The sequence below is a fragment of the Rhinoraja longicauda genome, chromosome 38, assembly GCF_053455715.1.
Source record: "Rhinoraja longicauda isolate Sanriku21f chromosome 38, sRhiLon1.1, whole genome shotgun sequence".
NCBI classification, from domain to species: domain Eukaryota; kingdom Metazoa; phylum Chordata; class Chondrichthyes; order Rajiformes; family Arhynchobatidae; genus Rhinoraja; species Rhinoraja longicauda.
The window spans coordinates 10,497,681-10,512,369 of NC_135990.1; the positions used below are offsets into that span (position 1 = coordinate 10,497,681).

At 46.9% G+C, this 14,689-nt stretch overlaps 1 protein-coding gene across 1 annotated transcript in view; it reads right to left on the reverse strand.

Moving 5' to 3' along the window:
• Positions 1-1,042: 1,042 nt before the first annotated feature.
• The window catches only part of LOC144611006 (RNA-binding protein with multiple splicing 2-like), a 90,723-nt gene continuing 77,076 nt past the window's right edge, over positions 1,043-14,689 (reverse strand). Inside the window, 3 exon segments of the mRNA XM_078430097.1 lie at positions 1,043-2,008; positions 4,435-4,504; positions 12,403-12,551. Coding sequence (XP_078286223.1) covers positions 4,442-4,504; positions 12,403-12,551 — 212 coding nt within the window. The 3' untranslated portion in view covers positions 1,043-2,008; positions 4,435-4,441.

The window sequence follows — 14,689 nt, forward strand, 5'->3', positions numbered from 1 at the left end:
GTTCAAAATCATGAGAGGAATAGATCGGGTAGATGCACAGAGTCTTTCACCCAGAGCAGGGGAATCGATGACCAGAGGACATAGGCTCAAGGTGAAGGGGAAAAGATTTAATAGGAATCCGAGGGGTAAGTTTTTCCACACAAAAGGTGGTGGGTGCATGGAACGAGCTGCCAGAGGAGGTAGTCAAGGCTGGGACTATCCCAACATTTATGAAACAGTTAAGGGGCTGTCCTAGTTACGTGATTTTTAAGGCGACTGCCGGCGACTGTCAAAGTCGTAGCAGATCGCCAACATTTTCTTTTACCCGGCGACAATGACCATGACAATGCCGAGTCAGGTCGATACAAGTTACTTTTTTTGTGAAACCAGCACCTGGCTAAGAGATGACACCGTCTTCGGAAACATCGCAAAATTCCCACGCTTACCTGACCGTCAAACTGTGGCCTCCAATCTACCCGTCAAATGTCCTGACGGGAAATAAATTGGTTAAACAAAACTATCTTCTGGTGTCTTCAAATGCCTTTTCTTAATATAATATTACGTGCTTCTAAATGCATCTGCGACAACCTAGCAAACCTGGGGACAGCGTGCGACAGACAGCGCCCGCAATAAGCTACGATACCTGGCGACAAGCCAGCTGTCGCAGAGAAATTTCTATCTGGAATTTTTTTTCCGCGACGCGCCGAGATCCACTACGATTCATTGAAGACTCCTCACGATCATGCCCGCGACACCCCGGCCAACGTTCGGCCTAGTCGCCGGCAGTCGCCTTAAAATCGCCTAAGTGGGACAGGCCCTTTAGACAGGTACATGGATAGGACAGGTTTGGAGGGATATGGACCAAGCGCAGGCAGGTGGGACTAGTGTAGCTGGGACATTGTTGGCCGGTGTGGGCAGGTTGGGCCTGTTTCCATGCTGTATCACTCAATGACTCTACAAGTAGTTAAAAGGAGCACAGTTAATCCAGTTAAACTGCGTTAAAACCGCATCCCCCGGGATCGCCTCAGAATCACACACAACTGCCGAAAATATTTGACATCACCTTTTATAATCCAGTTTCACATTCTAGAAGGATCAGCAACTTGCATCTCAAAATCTTGCAGTCCTTGTACAAGCATTACAACCTCACGCTTAATACTTTCAGTACTGAACAGCAAAAAGTAAGCAAAGAACACAATACAATTGCACTTTTAAACTACCAGTATGGGCTATATTCAGCATTTCCAAACTCAACTGAACTAACATTAAGTTATAATACAGGTTACAATTTAATTGCACAAAAAATCCTTGATGCATAAATATTCTTCATTACACCAGTACAAAAATACTTGTACTCAATATTGTTCAAAATACTTTTAACAAAGAACAGCTGATATTTGGCAAGTTGGGTTCTCCGGTGGAGGCAAGTTACCTGGTCAGGGCAATTAAAATGGAGGCTGTGAGAACTTCAAATATGGAGGTGACATCCCTCCCCCCAAGAAAATCAAGAATTCTAATGGCAATGGTGTCAAGGCTCCTTCTTGTAAGAGCATCGCAGGTCAGGAGGTTAATTGATCTTCTTTGAACCCTGTTCAGGCATTGGACTATCCTGATCTACGGGGAGTTGGAGGAACAGGGAGGGAAGAGGAGAGGGGGCAAGGTAAAATGGCCGACACATCTACAGAACAGAAACATCTCACAAGACGAGACTAACATTCCATGCTGGTCTTTGAAAATCCAGTTCATTCGATGTCAACCTGTAAATTTTGAAGCTTCACAGCGGTGGGGCCATCTTAAGAGTTGGTCCGCGGACTGGTTTGGATCGAACACACTGCCAGGTTACAGGGCCTCCCAGTCCAAAGTTCACCAAAAAAAGTTCTTAATCCACAGGCCAGTGACTGCTCCATCGCAGAGGAAATGAAGCAGCTGTTCAATATCTCCTTCAACCAACAACCCCACAAAAACTAAATCCAGCCCGTCCTTGCATATCATTCAATGGAGAAGCCTTTATTTGTCGAATTGGGGTAGTCTGAGGGAAACAAACATTTAAAACACGGTTAGCCATCTTGAATATCTAGCCACCCAAGGCACAATCAAGATTAGAACAAAGTCTAAAGTAACAAGCGAGGCACAGTTGCTGCCTCACAGCGCCAGAGATCCGGCTTCAATCCTGACTACGGGTGTTGCCTGTGTTGCGTTTGTACGTTCTCCCCGTGGGTTTTCTCCGGGTGCTCCGGTTTCCTCCCACACCCCAAAGACGTACAAGTTTGTAGGTTAATTGGCTTCGGTAAAATCGCAAATTGTCCCAAAATAGTGTTTGTTGGACAGCGTTAGCTAAAAATGGTCTAAATGTGATAAGGAACTGTCGATGCTGGTTTCTACCAAAGAGAGACACAAAATGCTGGAGCAACTCAGCGGGACAGACAGCATCTCTGGAGAGAAGGAATGGATGACGTTATGGGCCAAGACACTTCCTCAGACTGCAGAAGGACTGCAGATGCTGGTTAATACTCAAGAGGACACAAAGTGTTGGAGTAATCAGGCAACATGCCTAGAGAACATGGCTAGGTGACGTTTAGGGCCAGGATCCTTCTTTACACTGATTACGAGGGGGGGGGGGGGGAAGAACTGGAAGCGTTAAGAGGGTCAGAAGTTTTGGGGAATTGTCACAATCATCTGCACTATGGATCTAAGGATAAGAATTCCTCCTTAAATTGCATTACTTCAAAGGAATGTCAAGGAGAAGGGAGGGGTGGCCGGAGATCTGAGGAGGCGTTTGGGACCAAGGTTGTGTAAATGCCAGCTGGCTTTACACCATTTCATGACGTATCGAGCTAATCGCTCAAATTACTGATCACATCTAGTCTGAGCATCCCTCTCTACAAGATATTTGTGCATAAAATCAGGTATGGAATAGATCGGCACAGAGTCTCTTGCCCAGAGTAGATGAATCGAGGACCAGAGGACATAGGTTCAAGTTGAAGTGGGAAAAGGTTTAATAGGAATCCGAGGGGTAACTTTTCCACGCAAAGGGTGGCGGGTGTATGGAACGAGCTGCCAGAGGAGGTCGTTGAGGCAGGGACTATCCCAACGTTTAAGAAACAGTTGGACAGGTACATGGACAGGACAGGTTTGGAGGGATATGGGCCAAACGCGGGCAGGTGGGACTAGTGTTGCTGGGACTTGCTGGCTGGTGCGATGCAAGTTGGGCCGCTGTACAGCTGTATCACTCTGTCGGTCAGCAGCACCAGCTGATGGCATTGCCCAAAGTCAATATAGGGCGGTACCATGGCGCAGCGGGTAGAGCAGCTGCCTCCATCAGACACCCGTGTTCGACCCTGACCTTGGGTGACACTTAGGAAGTGTGCAAGTTCTCCCTGTGACCGCTTGGGTTTCCTCTAGGTACTCTGCTTTCCTCCCACACATCAAGGACATACAGTGTGCAAGAAGGGTGCTGGTTTACACCGAAGAGAGACATACAAAATGGTGGAGTAACTCAGCGGGTCAGGCAGCATCTCTGGAGAGAAGAAACAGGTGATGGTTTTGGGTCGAGACCAAAGATACTAGAGGAGCAAGATAGACCACTCGACCCTAAAAACCGTAGTATGTCAAGGCGCCATTTTAGTAGGCAGAAACTTGCAGAAGCATTTTAAAAGAAAAATAACAACAATCTGTGAATTGATAGAGGAGATATATTCTGCATTTTAATGGTATCATCACACAAACTTCATTGTGAGAGGATTTGAGTTTAGGAGCAAGGAGGTCCTACTGCTGTTGTACAGGGCCCTGGTGAGACCGCACCTAGAGTATTGTGTGCAATTTTGGTCTCCTTATTTGAGGAAGGACATTATTGGTATTGAGGGAGTCCAGCGTAGGTTCACCAGGTTAATTCCCGGGATGGCAGGACTGACATATGATGAAAGAATGGGTCGACTGGGCTTGTATTCACTGGAATTTAGGGTGTGAGGGGAACTTATAGAAACATAAAATTCTTAAGAGGATTGGACAGGATAGATGCAGGAAAAATGGTCTCCATGTTGGGGGAGTCCAGAACCAGGGGTCACAGTTTAAGAATAAGGGGTAGGCCATTTAGGACTGAGATGAGGAAATACTTTTTCACCCAGAGTTGTGAATCTGTGGAATTCTCTGCCGCAGAAGGCAATGGAGGCCAATTCACTGGATATTTTCATGAGAGAGTTAGATTTAGCTCTTAGGGCTAACGGAATCAAGGGATTTGGGGAGAAAACGGGAACGGGGAACTGATTTTGGATGATCAGCCATGATTATATTGAATGGCGGTGCTGGCTCGAAGGGCCGAATGGCCTACTCCTGCACCTATTTTCTGTTTCTAAAACACCAAGGAAAGGTGCCCTCCATGAGCAAGTCAAAGCAGCAGAAGGGTACAAGCATGAATGACAAACACCATCAGACATACCCAGCAAAGGGAATACTCACTAAATACTTAGCAAAACTGACGAGACTTCCATCCTTGCGGTGAAGCTTCAGATGGAGGATACCAGCGCATCTGAAACAAAATAAAAATTAAACTTCACTGTAGTTGCAGAACCACCAACTTTGGGAAGTTTGTTGGGAGGAGCAGCAGGATTAGTGTTTTACGCACAATGGGTCTCGCTGTTTGAACACCAATGAACATAGAGGCATCTTCTCGTCTGGAGATCTTCAAAGAGTTTTATTTACCTCAGCCAATACTGTTGACCACCAGAAATGGGCGGCACGGCGGCAGATTAGCCACCTTGCAGCGCCAGAGACCCCATGTTCCATCCCGACTGGTGCCGTCTGTAACGGAGTTTGTACGTTCTCCCCGTGACCTGCGTGGGTTTTCCCCGGGATCTCTGGTTTCCTCCCACGCTCCAAAGACGTGCAGGTTTGTAGGTTAATTGGGTGGTACAATTGTAAAATTGTCCCTAGCGTGTAAGATGATGTTAGTGTGCAGGGATCGCACAGACTTGTGGGCCGGGTCGAAGGGCCTATTCAGTGCTGTATCTCCAAACTAAACCCATATAAATTTTTGCCTTTGTCTAAAGAACTCATAAGGGCAAGTAATAAATATTCTCGATTTGTCATTATTGGCAATAACAAAAAGTATTGCAAAACCACAGTGAGTATGCCATTACTCAAGGAAAAAATATATTTTAAATAGATTTTAATAGCAAAAGGGAGTTTCCAAAGACAGCCAAGAGGTATTGTATTAAAGCCGGTTCCATCCATTTCCGGAAGATAGACACAAAATGCTGGAGTAACTCAGCGGGTCAGTTAGCATCTGTGGCGAAAAGGAATAGGTGACATTTTGGGTTGAGACCCTTCTTCAGACTGGGCTGCCTGGAGGATCTCTGCCTGAAATGTCACCCATTCCCTTTTCTCCACAGATGCTGCCTGACCTGCTGAGTTACTCTAGCATATCCTTCCTGTGCTTCCAACCTCTCTTATTGAGAGGGGATCTAATCGAAATGTATAAGATTATTAAGAGGTTGGACACGTTAGAGGCAGGAAACATGTCCCCAATGTTGGGGGAGTCCAGAACCAGTGGCCACAGTTTAAGAATAAGCGGTAGGCAATTTAGAACGGAGATGAGGAAAAACTTTTTCAGTCAGAGAGTTGTGAATCTGTGGAATTCTCTGCCTCAGAAGGCAGTGGAGGCCAATTCTCTGAATGCATTCAAGAGAGAGCTAGATAGAGCTCTCAAGGATAGCGGAGTCAGAGGGTATGGGGAGAAGGCAGGAACGGGGTACTGATTGAGAATGATCAGCCATGATCACGGTGAATGGTGGTGCTGGCCCGAAGGGCTGAATGGCCTCCTCCTGCACCTATTGTCTATTGTACAATTATCCATTGATTTGACCTTCACAGCCTTGACCTACATTGAATAGACCTATTGTCTATTGAAAGCAAAATTAAAAAGTCCCCCATATCCTCTCCTTCAAATACTAACCTCCATACACAATAAGTCCCCCCTTAGGATTTCCACCACCAGACATATTGGATAGCACGCAACAAAAAAACTTTTACTGTACTTTTACTTGGTGCACGTGACAATAAACTAAACTACTACCATCTCCAACATTGCAAAGTATTGTTCCACTTGTTACACTGTGATCAGCTCTTCCATCTCATAGAAAATAGGCGCAGGAGGAGGCCATTTGGCCCTTCGAGCCAGCACCGCCATTCATTGTGATCATGGCTGATCATCTACAATCAGTAACCTTCTCCCCATATCCCTTGATTCCACTAGCCCCTAGAGCTCTATCTAACTCTCTTTTAAATGCATCCAGAGAATTTTCCTCTACTGCCTTCTGTGGCAGAGAATTCCACAAATTCACAACTCTCTGGGTGAAAACGTTTGTTCTCACCTCAGTTTTAAAATGGCCTCCCCTTTATTCTTGGACTGTGTGTGGCCCCTGGTTCTGGACTCCCCCAACATTGGGAACAGTTTTCTTGCATCTAGCTTGTCCAGTCGTTTCATAATTTTATGCGCCTGTATAAGATCCCCTCTCATCCGTCTAAACTCCAGTGCTGTTGAGAAAAGCCTTAAATTGGCTTTTTTTACTGGTGGCGCAGCGGTAGAGTTGCTGCCTTACAGCGAATGCAGCGCCGGAGACCCAAGTTCGATCCCGACTACGGGCGCCGTCTGTACGGGGTTTGTACGTTCTCCCCGTGACCTGCGTGGGTTTTCTCCGAGATCTTCAGTTTCCTTCCACACTCCAAAGACACGCAGGTATGTAGGTTAATTGGCGTGGTGTATGTGTAAATTGTCCCTAGTGTGTGTAGGATAGTGTTAATGTGCGGGGATCGCTGGTCGGCGCAGACTCGGTGGGCCGAAGGGCCTGTTTCCGCACTGTATCTCCAAACTAAACTAAAATGGGATTAGCATCAATGGGCAAAACAGGTCAGCATGGACAAGGTTGGGTCAAGAGGCTGTTTCTCTGCTATATCACTATAGTTTAATGGTTAAAGGACTAATGCATGAAGCCAAAAATTCATCAGATCCTTTTAGAATTGCTTTACAGGCAAAGCGTGCAAGTTATTTGAAACATTTGAAAGCACAGTGGGTTCTAGTTCTAGATCAATTATTAATTTTGATTATTAATCTAAAATTTCAAAGCTTAATCCATCTTAAAGAAACAGCGTGGAAACAGGGCCTTCAACCCATGGAGTCTGCACCATCCAGTGACACGTATACTTGTTCTATCCTACACACACCAGGGACAATTTACAATTTACAGAAGCCAGTTAACCTCCTTCTTTGGAGTGTAGGAGGAAACCAGAGCACCCGGAGAAAACCCACGCAGTCACGGGGAGAACGCACAAACCCCGCACAGACAGCACCCGAGGTTAGGATCGAACCAGGGTCTCAAGAGCTAATCGGCAGCAACTCTATCACTGTGCCACCCAAAGTGTATGGAGTCGGTCAATAAATCTCTCACTGAACAGCAGGGGAATGTATTGTCATTCTTCCTACAGATGAGGCATTGGGAATGTCTTGCATTTCGTTCAGAGATACAGCGCGGAAAAAATCCACGCAGGGGATGACATACAAACTCTGTACAGACAGCACCCGTAGTTGGGATTGAACCCGGGTCTCTGGCGCTGTAAGGAGGCAGCTCACCGCTGCGCCACCCTGTCGCACCTTATGCTTAAAAACCATTGTAAAGGCCCAGCAGGGTTAAGATCAATGAAGAGGATTACATGTCCAGTTGAGGAAGATGGGGTTAGAGGTTTAAGTAGGACTTCAAGCAAATAATTGGAGGAATTTTTTGCTAGAGTTGGTGAATCTGGAATTCATTGCCACAGACAGCTGTGGAGGCCAAGTCATTGGGTATTTTTTAAGCAGAGATTGACTGATACTTGATATGCAAGGGTGTCAGAGGTTATGGGGAGAAGGCAGGAGAATGGGATTGAGGGGGAAAGATAGATCAGCTGTGATAGAATAGGCTCAACGGGCCGAATGGCCTAATACTGTACCTATGACTTTTGAACTTGCAAATGAACAGTGCAGTCTCAATGACATGAAGCAGCTGGAAGCTAGAGTTAGCAACCCTTATTATTATTATCAAATTCCTCTCCATCCCCCCCCCTCCCCCTCCTCTCACTCCCACCACCCCAGTAGAAAATCTACATCAAACCCAAAACTCAAGGGAGCTAATCACTGGCAGTAGATGAGGCGAGATTTCTCAAATCAAAACCAGCTGATTTTAAACAGATGAAGGAAATCATATCAACGACCACCCACGGCAAGGAGACCAAGGGTCTTGGCTGGAACCACTGCAGCTACCCTCCATGGCCGAGCCTCAAAGTGCAGTGCTTGGAAAGTCGAGACCGACCAACAATCTCCGCGTCCCACAGCAGTTAATGGATTGAGACAGGGACAGAACATGATAGCTTACCAAATAAAGTTGCTTTCAACTGCCATGGCAACTGGTTTCACTATTAATTCAACGGAGCTTCAGTTTGGTGATACAGTGCGGAAACGGGCCCTTCGGCCCACCGGGTCCGCACCGACCAGCGGTCCCCGCACACTTGCACCATCCTACCACACACACACACACTAGGGACAATTTACAATTTTTGCCAAAGCCAATTAACCTACAAACCTGTACGTCTTTGGAGTGTGGGAGGAAACCGAAGCACCCGGAGAAAACCCACGCAGGTCACGGGGAGAACATACAAACTCTGTACGGACAGCACCCGTAGTCAGGATTGAACAGTGCAGTCTCAATGACATGAAGCAGCTGGAAGCTAGAGTTGACAACCCTTATTATTATCAAATTCCTCTCCACCCCCCCCCCCCCCCCCCACTCCCACCACCCCAGTAGAAAATGGTGTTGTGGGGCAGCAACTCTACCGCTGCGCCCAATATAGCCGAGGAGAACAAAGACAATTAACACCAGGAGACTGCCGAGGCTGGGATCCAGGGCAACAAACAAAATGGAGGAACGCAACAGGTCAGGCAGTACCCGGGGAGGGCAATGGACAGTCGACATTTTGGGGTTTTCAAGATTAAGTCTTCATCTGGCATTTTAAAGACACGAGGGCGATATGGTGGCACGGCAAGATCAAAACCGGGTCTCTGATGCTGTAAGGCAGTGACATTACCATTTCACCACCACCACACCATCCTTTTTGGAAGCTTAAATGCAACATGGATCATAGATGGGAAATCTTCACTTGGAGTCAGGGGTTAACTTTCAGAATTACACATTGGCCAGCTTTAAACAGGCATGTTTAAGGGCAGCCACTTTCTCCTCTGGGGAAGATGGTCTCAAATACAAAGCAAACATGGCTTTTTGTTCACACCATCCTGATCGACATCTCCCCACGGAAAGCCAAAATGCCGGAGTAACTCAGCGGTCAGGCAGCATCTCTGGAGAACATGGATAGACATCGTTTTGGGTCGGGACCCTTCTTCACACGTTGGCTTAAGTTTGACAGAGGCACTTATGCAATTACCTTCGTAGAAATATCCCCGAATGGGAAAAGCATGTTCCTTTGCCTCAATCTGCATGTTCAGAAGTGATAGGAGCAGAATTAGGCTATTCAGATAGCGGAGTCATGGGGTATGGGGAGACAGGAACAGGGTACTAATTGTGAATGATCAGCCATGATCACATTGAATGGCGGTGCTGGCTCGAAGGGCTGAACGGCCTACTCCTGCATCTATTGTCTATTCAGCCCATCAAGTCTACTCCACCATTCAATCATGGCTGATCTATCTTTCCCCCTCAACCCCTTTCTCCTGCCTTCTCCCCATAACCCCCGACACCCGTACTAATCAAGAATCTATCTATCTCAGCCGTACATTTGGTCTCCAAATTTGAGGAAGGATATTCTTGCTATTGAGGGCGTGCAGCGTAGGTTTACTAAGTTAATTCCCGAAATGGCGGGACTGTCGTATGTTGAAAGACTGGAGCGACTAGGCTTGTATACACTGGAATTTAGAAGGATGAGAGGAGATCTTATCGAAATGTATAAGACTATTAAGGGGTTGGACACGTTAGAGGCAGGAAACATGTGCCCAATGTTGGGGGAGTCCAGAACAAGGGGCCACAGTTTAAGAATAAGGGGTAGGCCATTTAGAACTGACTTTTCAGTCAGCGAGTTGTGAATCTGTGGAATTCTCTGGCTCAGAAGGCAGTGGAGGCCAATTCTCTGAATGCATTCAAGAGAGAGCTAGATAGAGCTCTTAAGGATAGCGGAGTCAGGGGGTATGGGGAGAAGGCAGGAACGGGGTACTGATTGAGAATGATCAGCCATGATCACGGTGAATGGTGGTGCAGGCTCGAAGGGCCGAATGGCCTCCTCCTGCACCTATTGTCTATTGTACAATTATCCATTGATTTGACCTTCACAGCCTTGACCTTCACATGTGGGCCGAAGGGCCTGTCTTCCTACTGAATCTCTAAAGTTAAAATCTCAGGTCAAAAGAAACTCCCTGCAGAATGCCTGAAATTAAAAATGTTTGATTTTAGTTTATATGGAACTTATAACGACATATTATGCAGGAGAATGCCACAACTCTAGATTCAAGTGCTGGACTAAATCCTGGTATTTAGTGCTGGATTCAAGTGCTGGACTAAAACATGGTATTTTAGCTTAAAAAACAACTTGACAAAGACAGGTCCCAGAATTCTATACAATATATTCAGTGTCTCAGTTCATCAAGCAGTGATCCTGCGAACAAGACTAGATTTTCAATAGTCCTGGCCTGGCAGTGATTAGCTTCTTGGTCTTAAAAGACAAACATTCCATTGTGGGTTATCCAATCATTTCCTTTCTTATTCCGCACATAAAACTGTCCAACTTTCTTCATGAGAATCTTAAAGCTCGGGAGGGGGGGCGGGTGGCAAAGATGTGATCCCACCACTTTGGCCAATTTGGCATCCAGAGGTAACTGGTGCAGTTCCTTGCACCACACACACATCTTAACTTTAATGTGTAGGTAGGAATGGCAGATGCTGGTTTAAACTGAAGGCACAAAATGCTGGAGTATTTATGCACGGAATGCACGGTGGCGCAGCGGTAGAGTTGCTGCTTTACAGCGAATGCAGCGCCGGAGACTCAGGTTCGATCCTGTCTACGGGTGCTGCACTGTACGGAGTTTGTACGTTCTCCCCGTGACCTGCGTGGGTTTTCTCCGAGATCTTCGGTTTCCTCCCACACTCCAAAGACGTACAGGTATGTAGGTTAACTGGCTGGGTAAATGTAAAAATTGTCCCTAGTGGGTGTAGGATAGTGTTAATCACTAGGGGATCACTGGGCGGCACGGACTTGGAGGGCCGAAAAGGCCTGTTTCCGGCTGTATATATATATATGATATGATATGATATGATATGATATGATAACTCAGCGGGACAGGCAGCATCTCTGGAAAGAGGGTATGGGTGACATTTCGGGTTGAGACCTTTGTTCAATAACCGATCAATAATTTTAATGGCGGCACGGTGGTGCAACGGTAGAGTTGCTGCCTTATAGTACTTGCAGCATTGGATGCCCGGGTTCGATCCCGATTGAAGGTGCTGTCTGTGCGGAGTTCGTACGTTCTCCCCGTGACCTGCGTGGGTTTTCTCTGAGATCTTCGGTTTCCTCCCGCACTCCAAAGACGTGCAGGTTTGTAGGTTAATTGGCTTGGTAAATGTAAAAATTGTCCATTGTGTGCGCAGGGGGTAGTGTTGGTGTGCAGGGATCGCTGGTCAGCACAGACCCAGTGGGCCGAAGGGCCTTTTCCCGCACTGTATCTCCAAACTCTAAACTGAACTAATTGGCTTGGTGAATGTAAAAATTGTCCCTTGTGTGTGTAGGGGGTGGGGAAGCGTTGGTATGCGGGGATCGCTGGTCGGTGCTGACCCGGTAGGTTTCCGCACTGCATCTCTAAAGTCTAAAGTCCAAGGGATCTACCTTAAACGAAAAGCAAGGCATCGTTCACAAGCAAAAAAATATATATAATAATTTAAAACAGTTTTATTAAATTCAAAAAAGAAAATCCGGATTTTACTTACTGAAATCCTTTAACAATCCATTCTTGCTTGAAGTAAATCCTGCATAACCACAGGCTTTGACCCCTGAAAATAAGCCGTGTCTAGCTCATTCTAGACGAGTTACAGCACCTTACAGTGCCCCCCACTCCCCTTCAAACCCTCCCCCCACCCCCCCCCCCCCCAGAGCTCCAGGTCCAAAGTAAAAGTGATCCATGCAAATCTGAATGCAGAAGGGAGGCGCTGGCAATGAGGCAGTCCATTTGGAGCGGGCCTGTGGGTATTAGTAAGTAAACTGTGATCCATTAGGTACAAGAGAGGAGGGAAAAAATAAATAATAAGAGTTGCACTGTGATCAGACTAGGAGGAACAGATTGGGACCAGTGCAGAGGGGTGTAGGGGGTGGTGGGCTGTTGACGCAGCTCCCGTTAGTTACCTGTGCGTGAAGTGCCGCTGCAGCAGCAGCAGCAGCAGGATAGGTGAACGCGGCATGTGGGATGGCAGGGGTCAGCTCTGTTGTGTATAGTGGGTAGGGAGCCCAAGCCTCTGGAGATGCAGGGATGAGTGTCGTTCCCGCCAGGTCATCTGCAACGTGGAGAGAAAAGAAAAAAATACAAATAAATGCTCTTTTAAAAAAATAAAAACATAAAAAAAATAAAAAAATAAAGTCACTCCGGTAAGAACGAATGCAACATTTATTGACACTAAATGCTGGAGTAACTCAGCGGGACATGCAGCATCTCTAGGGGAAAAGGACTGCTAAATGCTGGAGTAACAGGCAGCGTCCCTTCTCTCCAGAGATGCTGCCCGTCCCGCCGAGTTACTCCAGCATTTTGTGCCCATCTTCGGTTTAAACCAGCGTCTGCAGTTCCTTCCTACACAAATGCAACATTCAGTTTAGTTTAGAGAGACAGAGCGGAAACAGGCCCTTCGGCCCATCGAGTCCGCACCAACCAGCGATCCCCGCACATTAATACTATCCTACACACACTCGGGACAATTTTACATTTATACCAAGCCAAGTAACCTACAAACCTGTACGTCTTTGGAGCGTGGGAGGAAACCGGAGCACCTGACGCAGGTCACGGGGAGAACGTACAAACTCCGTACAGACAGCACCCGAGGTTAGGATCGAACCCGGGTCTCCGGCGCTGCAAGGCATCAACTCTACCGCTGCGCCACTCCTAAATGATCTTTCGTTAAATACAGCAGCTTTTAAAAAGAGTCGCTCCAGAAAGATCAAATGCAACGTTAAAACTGAACACGGTGCTGTGGCGCAGCTGGTAGTGCTGCTGCCTTGCAGCTCCGGTGATCTACGCTCAATCCTAGCCTGCTGTCGTCGGCTGTGTGGAGTTTGCACCTTCTCCCTGCGAGGTTGCTGCAGGTGTTCTGGTTTTCTCCTACATCTAGAATGAATTGACCAGGGAAAATTGCCAATGCATGGAAGATGCACACAAAATGCTGGAGTAACTCAGGCAGCATCTCTGGAGAGAAGGAATGGGTGACGTTTCAGGTCGAGACCCTTCTTCAGACTGATGTCAGGGGAGTGGGAGGTACATAGTACCCAAGTACTACGGTATAAAGTTTGTATATGTACATAGTATTTATGTAGGTATCACAAAATGCTGGAGTAACTCAGCAGGTCAGGCAGCATCTAGGAGAGGGGGAATGGGTGACGTTTTGGGTCGAGACCGTTCTTCAGACTGGTGTCGGGGGGGGGGGGGACAAAGAAAGGATATAGGTGGAGACAGGAAGACAGTGGGAGAACTGGGAAGGGGGAGGGGAAGAGAGGGACAGAGGAACTATCTAAAGTTGGAGAAGTCAATGTTCATACCGCTGGGCTGCAAGCTCCCACACCCCTGACATCAGTCTGAAGAAGGGTCTCGACCTGAAACGTCACCCATTCCTTCTCTCAAGAGGTGCTGCCTGTCCCGTTGAGTTACTCCAGCATTTTGTGTGTCTTTCTTCAGTTTAAACCGGCATCTGCAGTTCCTTCATACACATGTAGACGAGTGGTACCTGCACCGACCACAGTGCCCCAGCTACACTGGTCCCACCAGCTCGCGTGTGGCCAATGCCCCTCTAAACCTTTCCTATCCATGTACCTGTCCACGTGTCTTTTAAATGTTGTGACATGGTTGAACATGTCCCATCTTAATGCAAACCTCACGATTCAGTGCCTCAACCCAAGGTGACAAAGGTTTTGGAATTCACCTTTTCAATCAACCACATTAAAGTTCCATCATTAGGAAAAGAAACATTCAAAATTCAGAAATATTGTTCATATCTACTTCCTTCATGACGTTTCAATAAAAAGCAACTAAGTCAGCCAGCTTAATTCCAAAACCAGATATTCAATGTGTAGGAAGGAACTGCAGATGCTGGTTTACACCGAAGGTAGACACGAAATGCTGGAGTAACTCAGTGGTACAGGAATGGTCACGGCCCGAAACGTACGTCACCTATTCCTTTTCGCCAGAGATACTGCCTGACCTGCAGAGTTTAGATTTAGATTTAGAGATACAGCGCGGAAACAGGCCCTCCGGCCCACCGAGTCCGCGCCGACCAGAGATCCCCGCACACTAACACTATCCTGCACACACTAGGGACAATTTTTACATTTACCCAGTCAATTAACCTACATACCTGTACGTCTTTGGAGTTACTCCAGCCTTTTGTGTCTTTGGTTTAAACCATCTGCAGTTCCTCTTCACATAACTCCC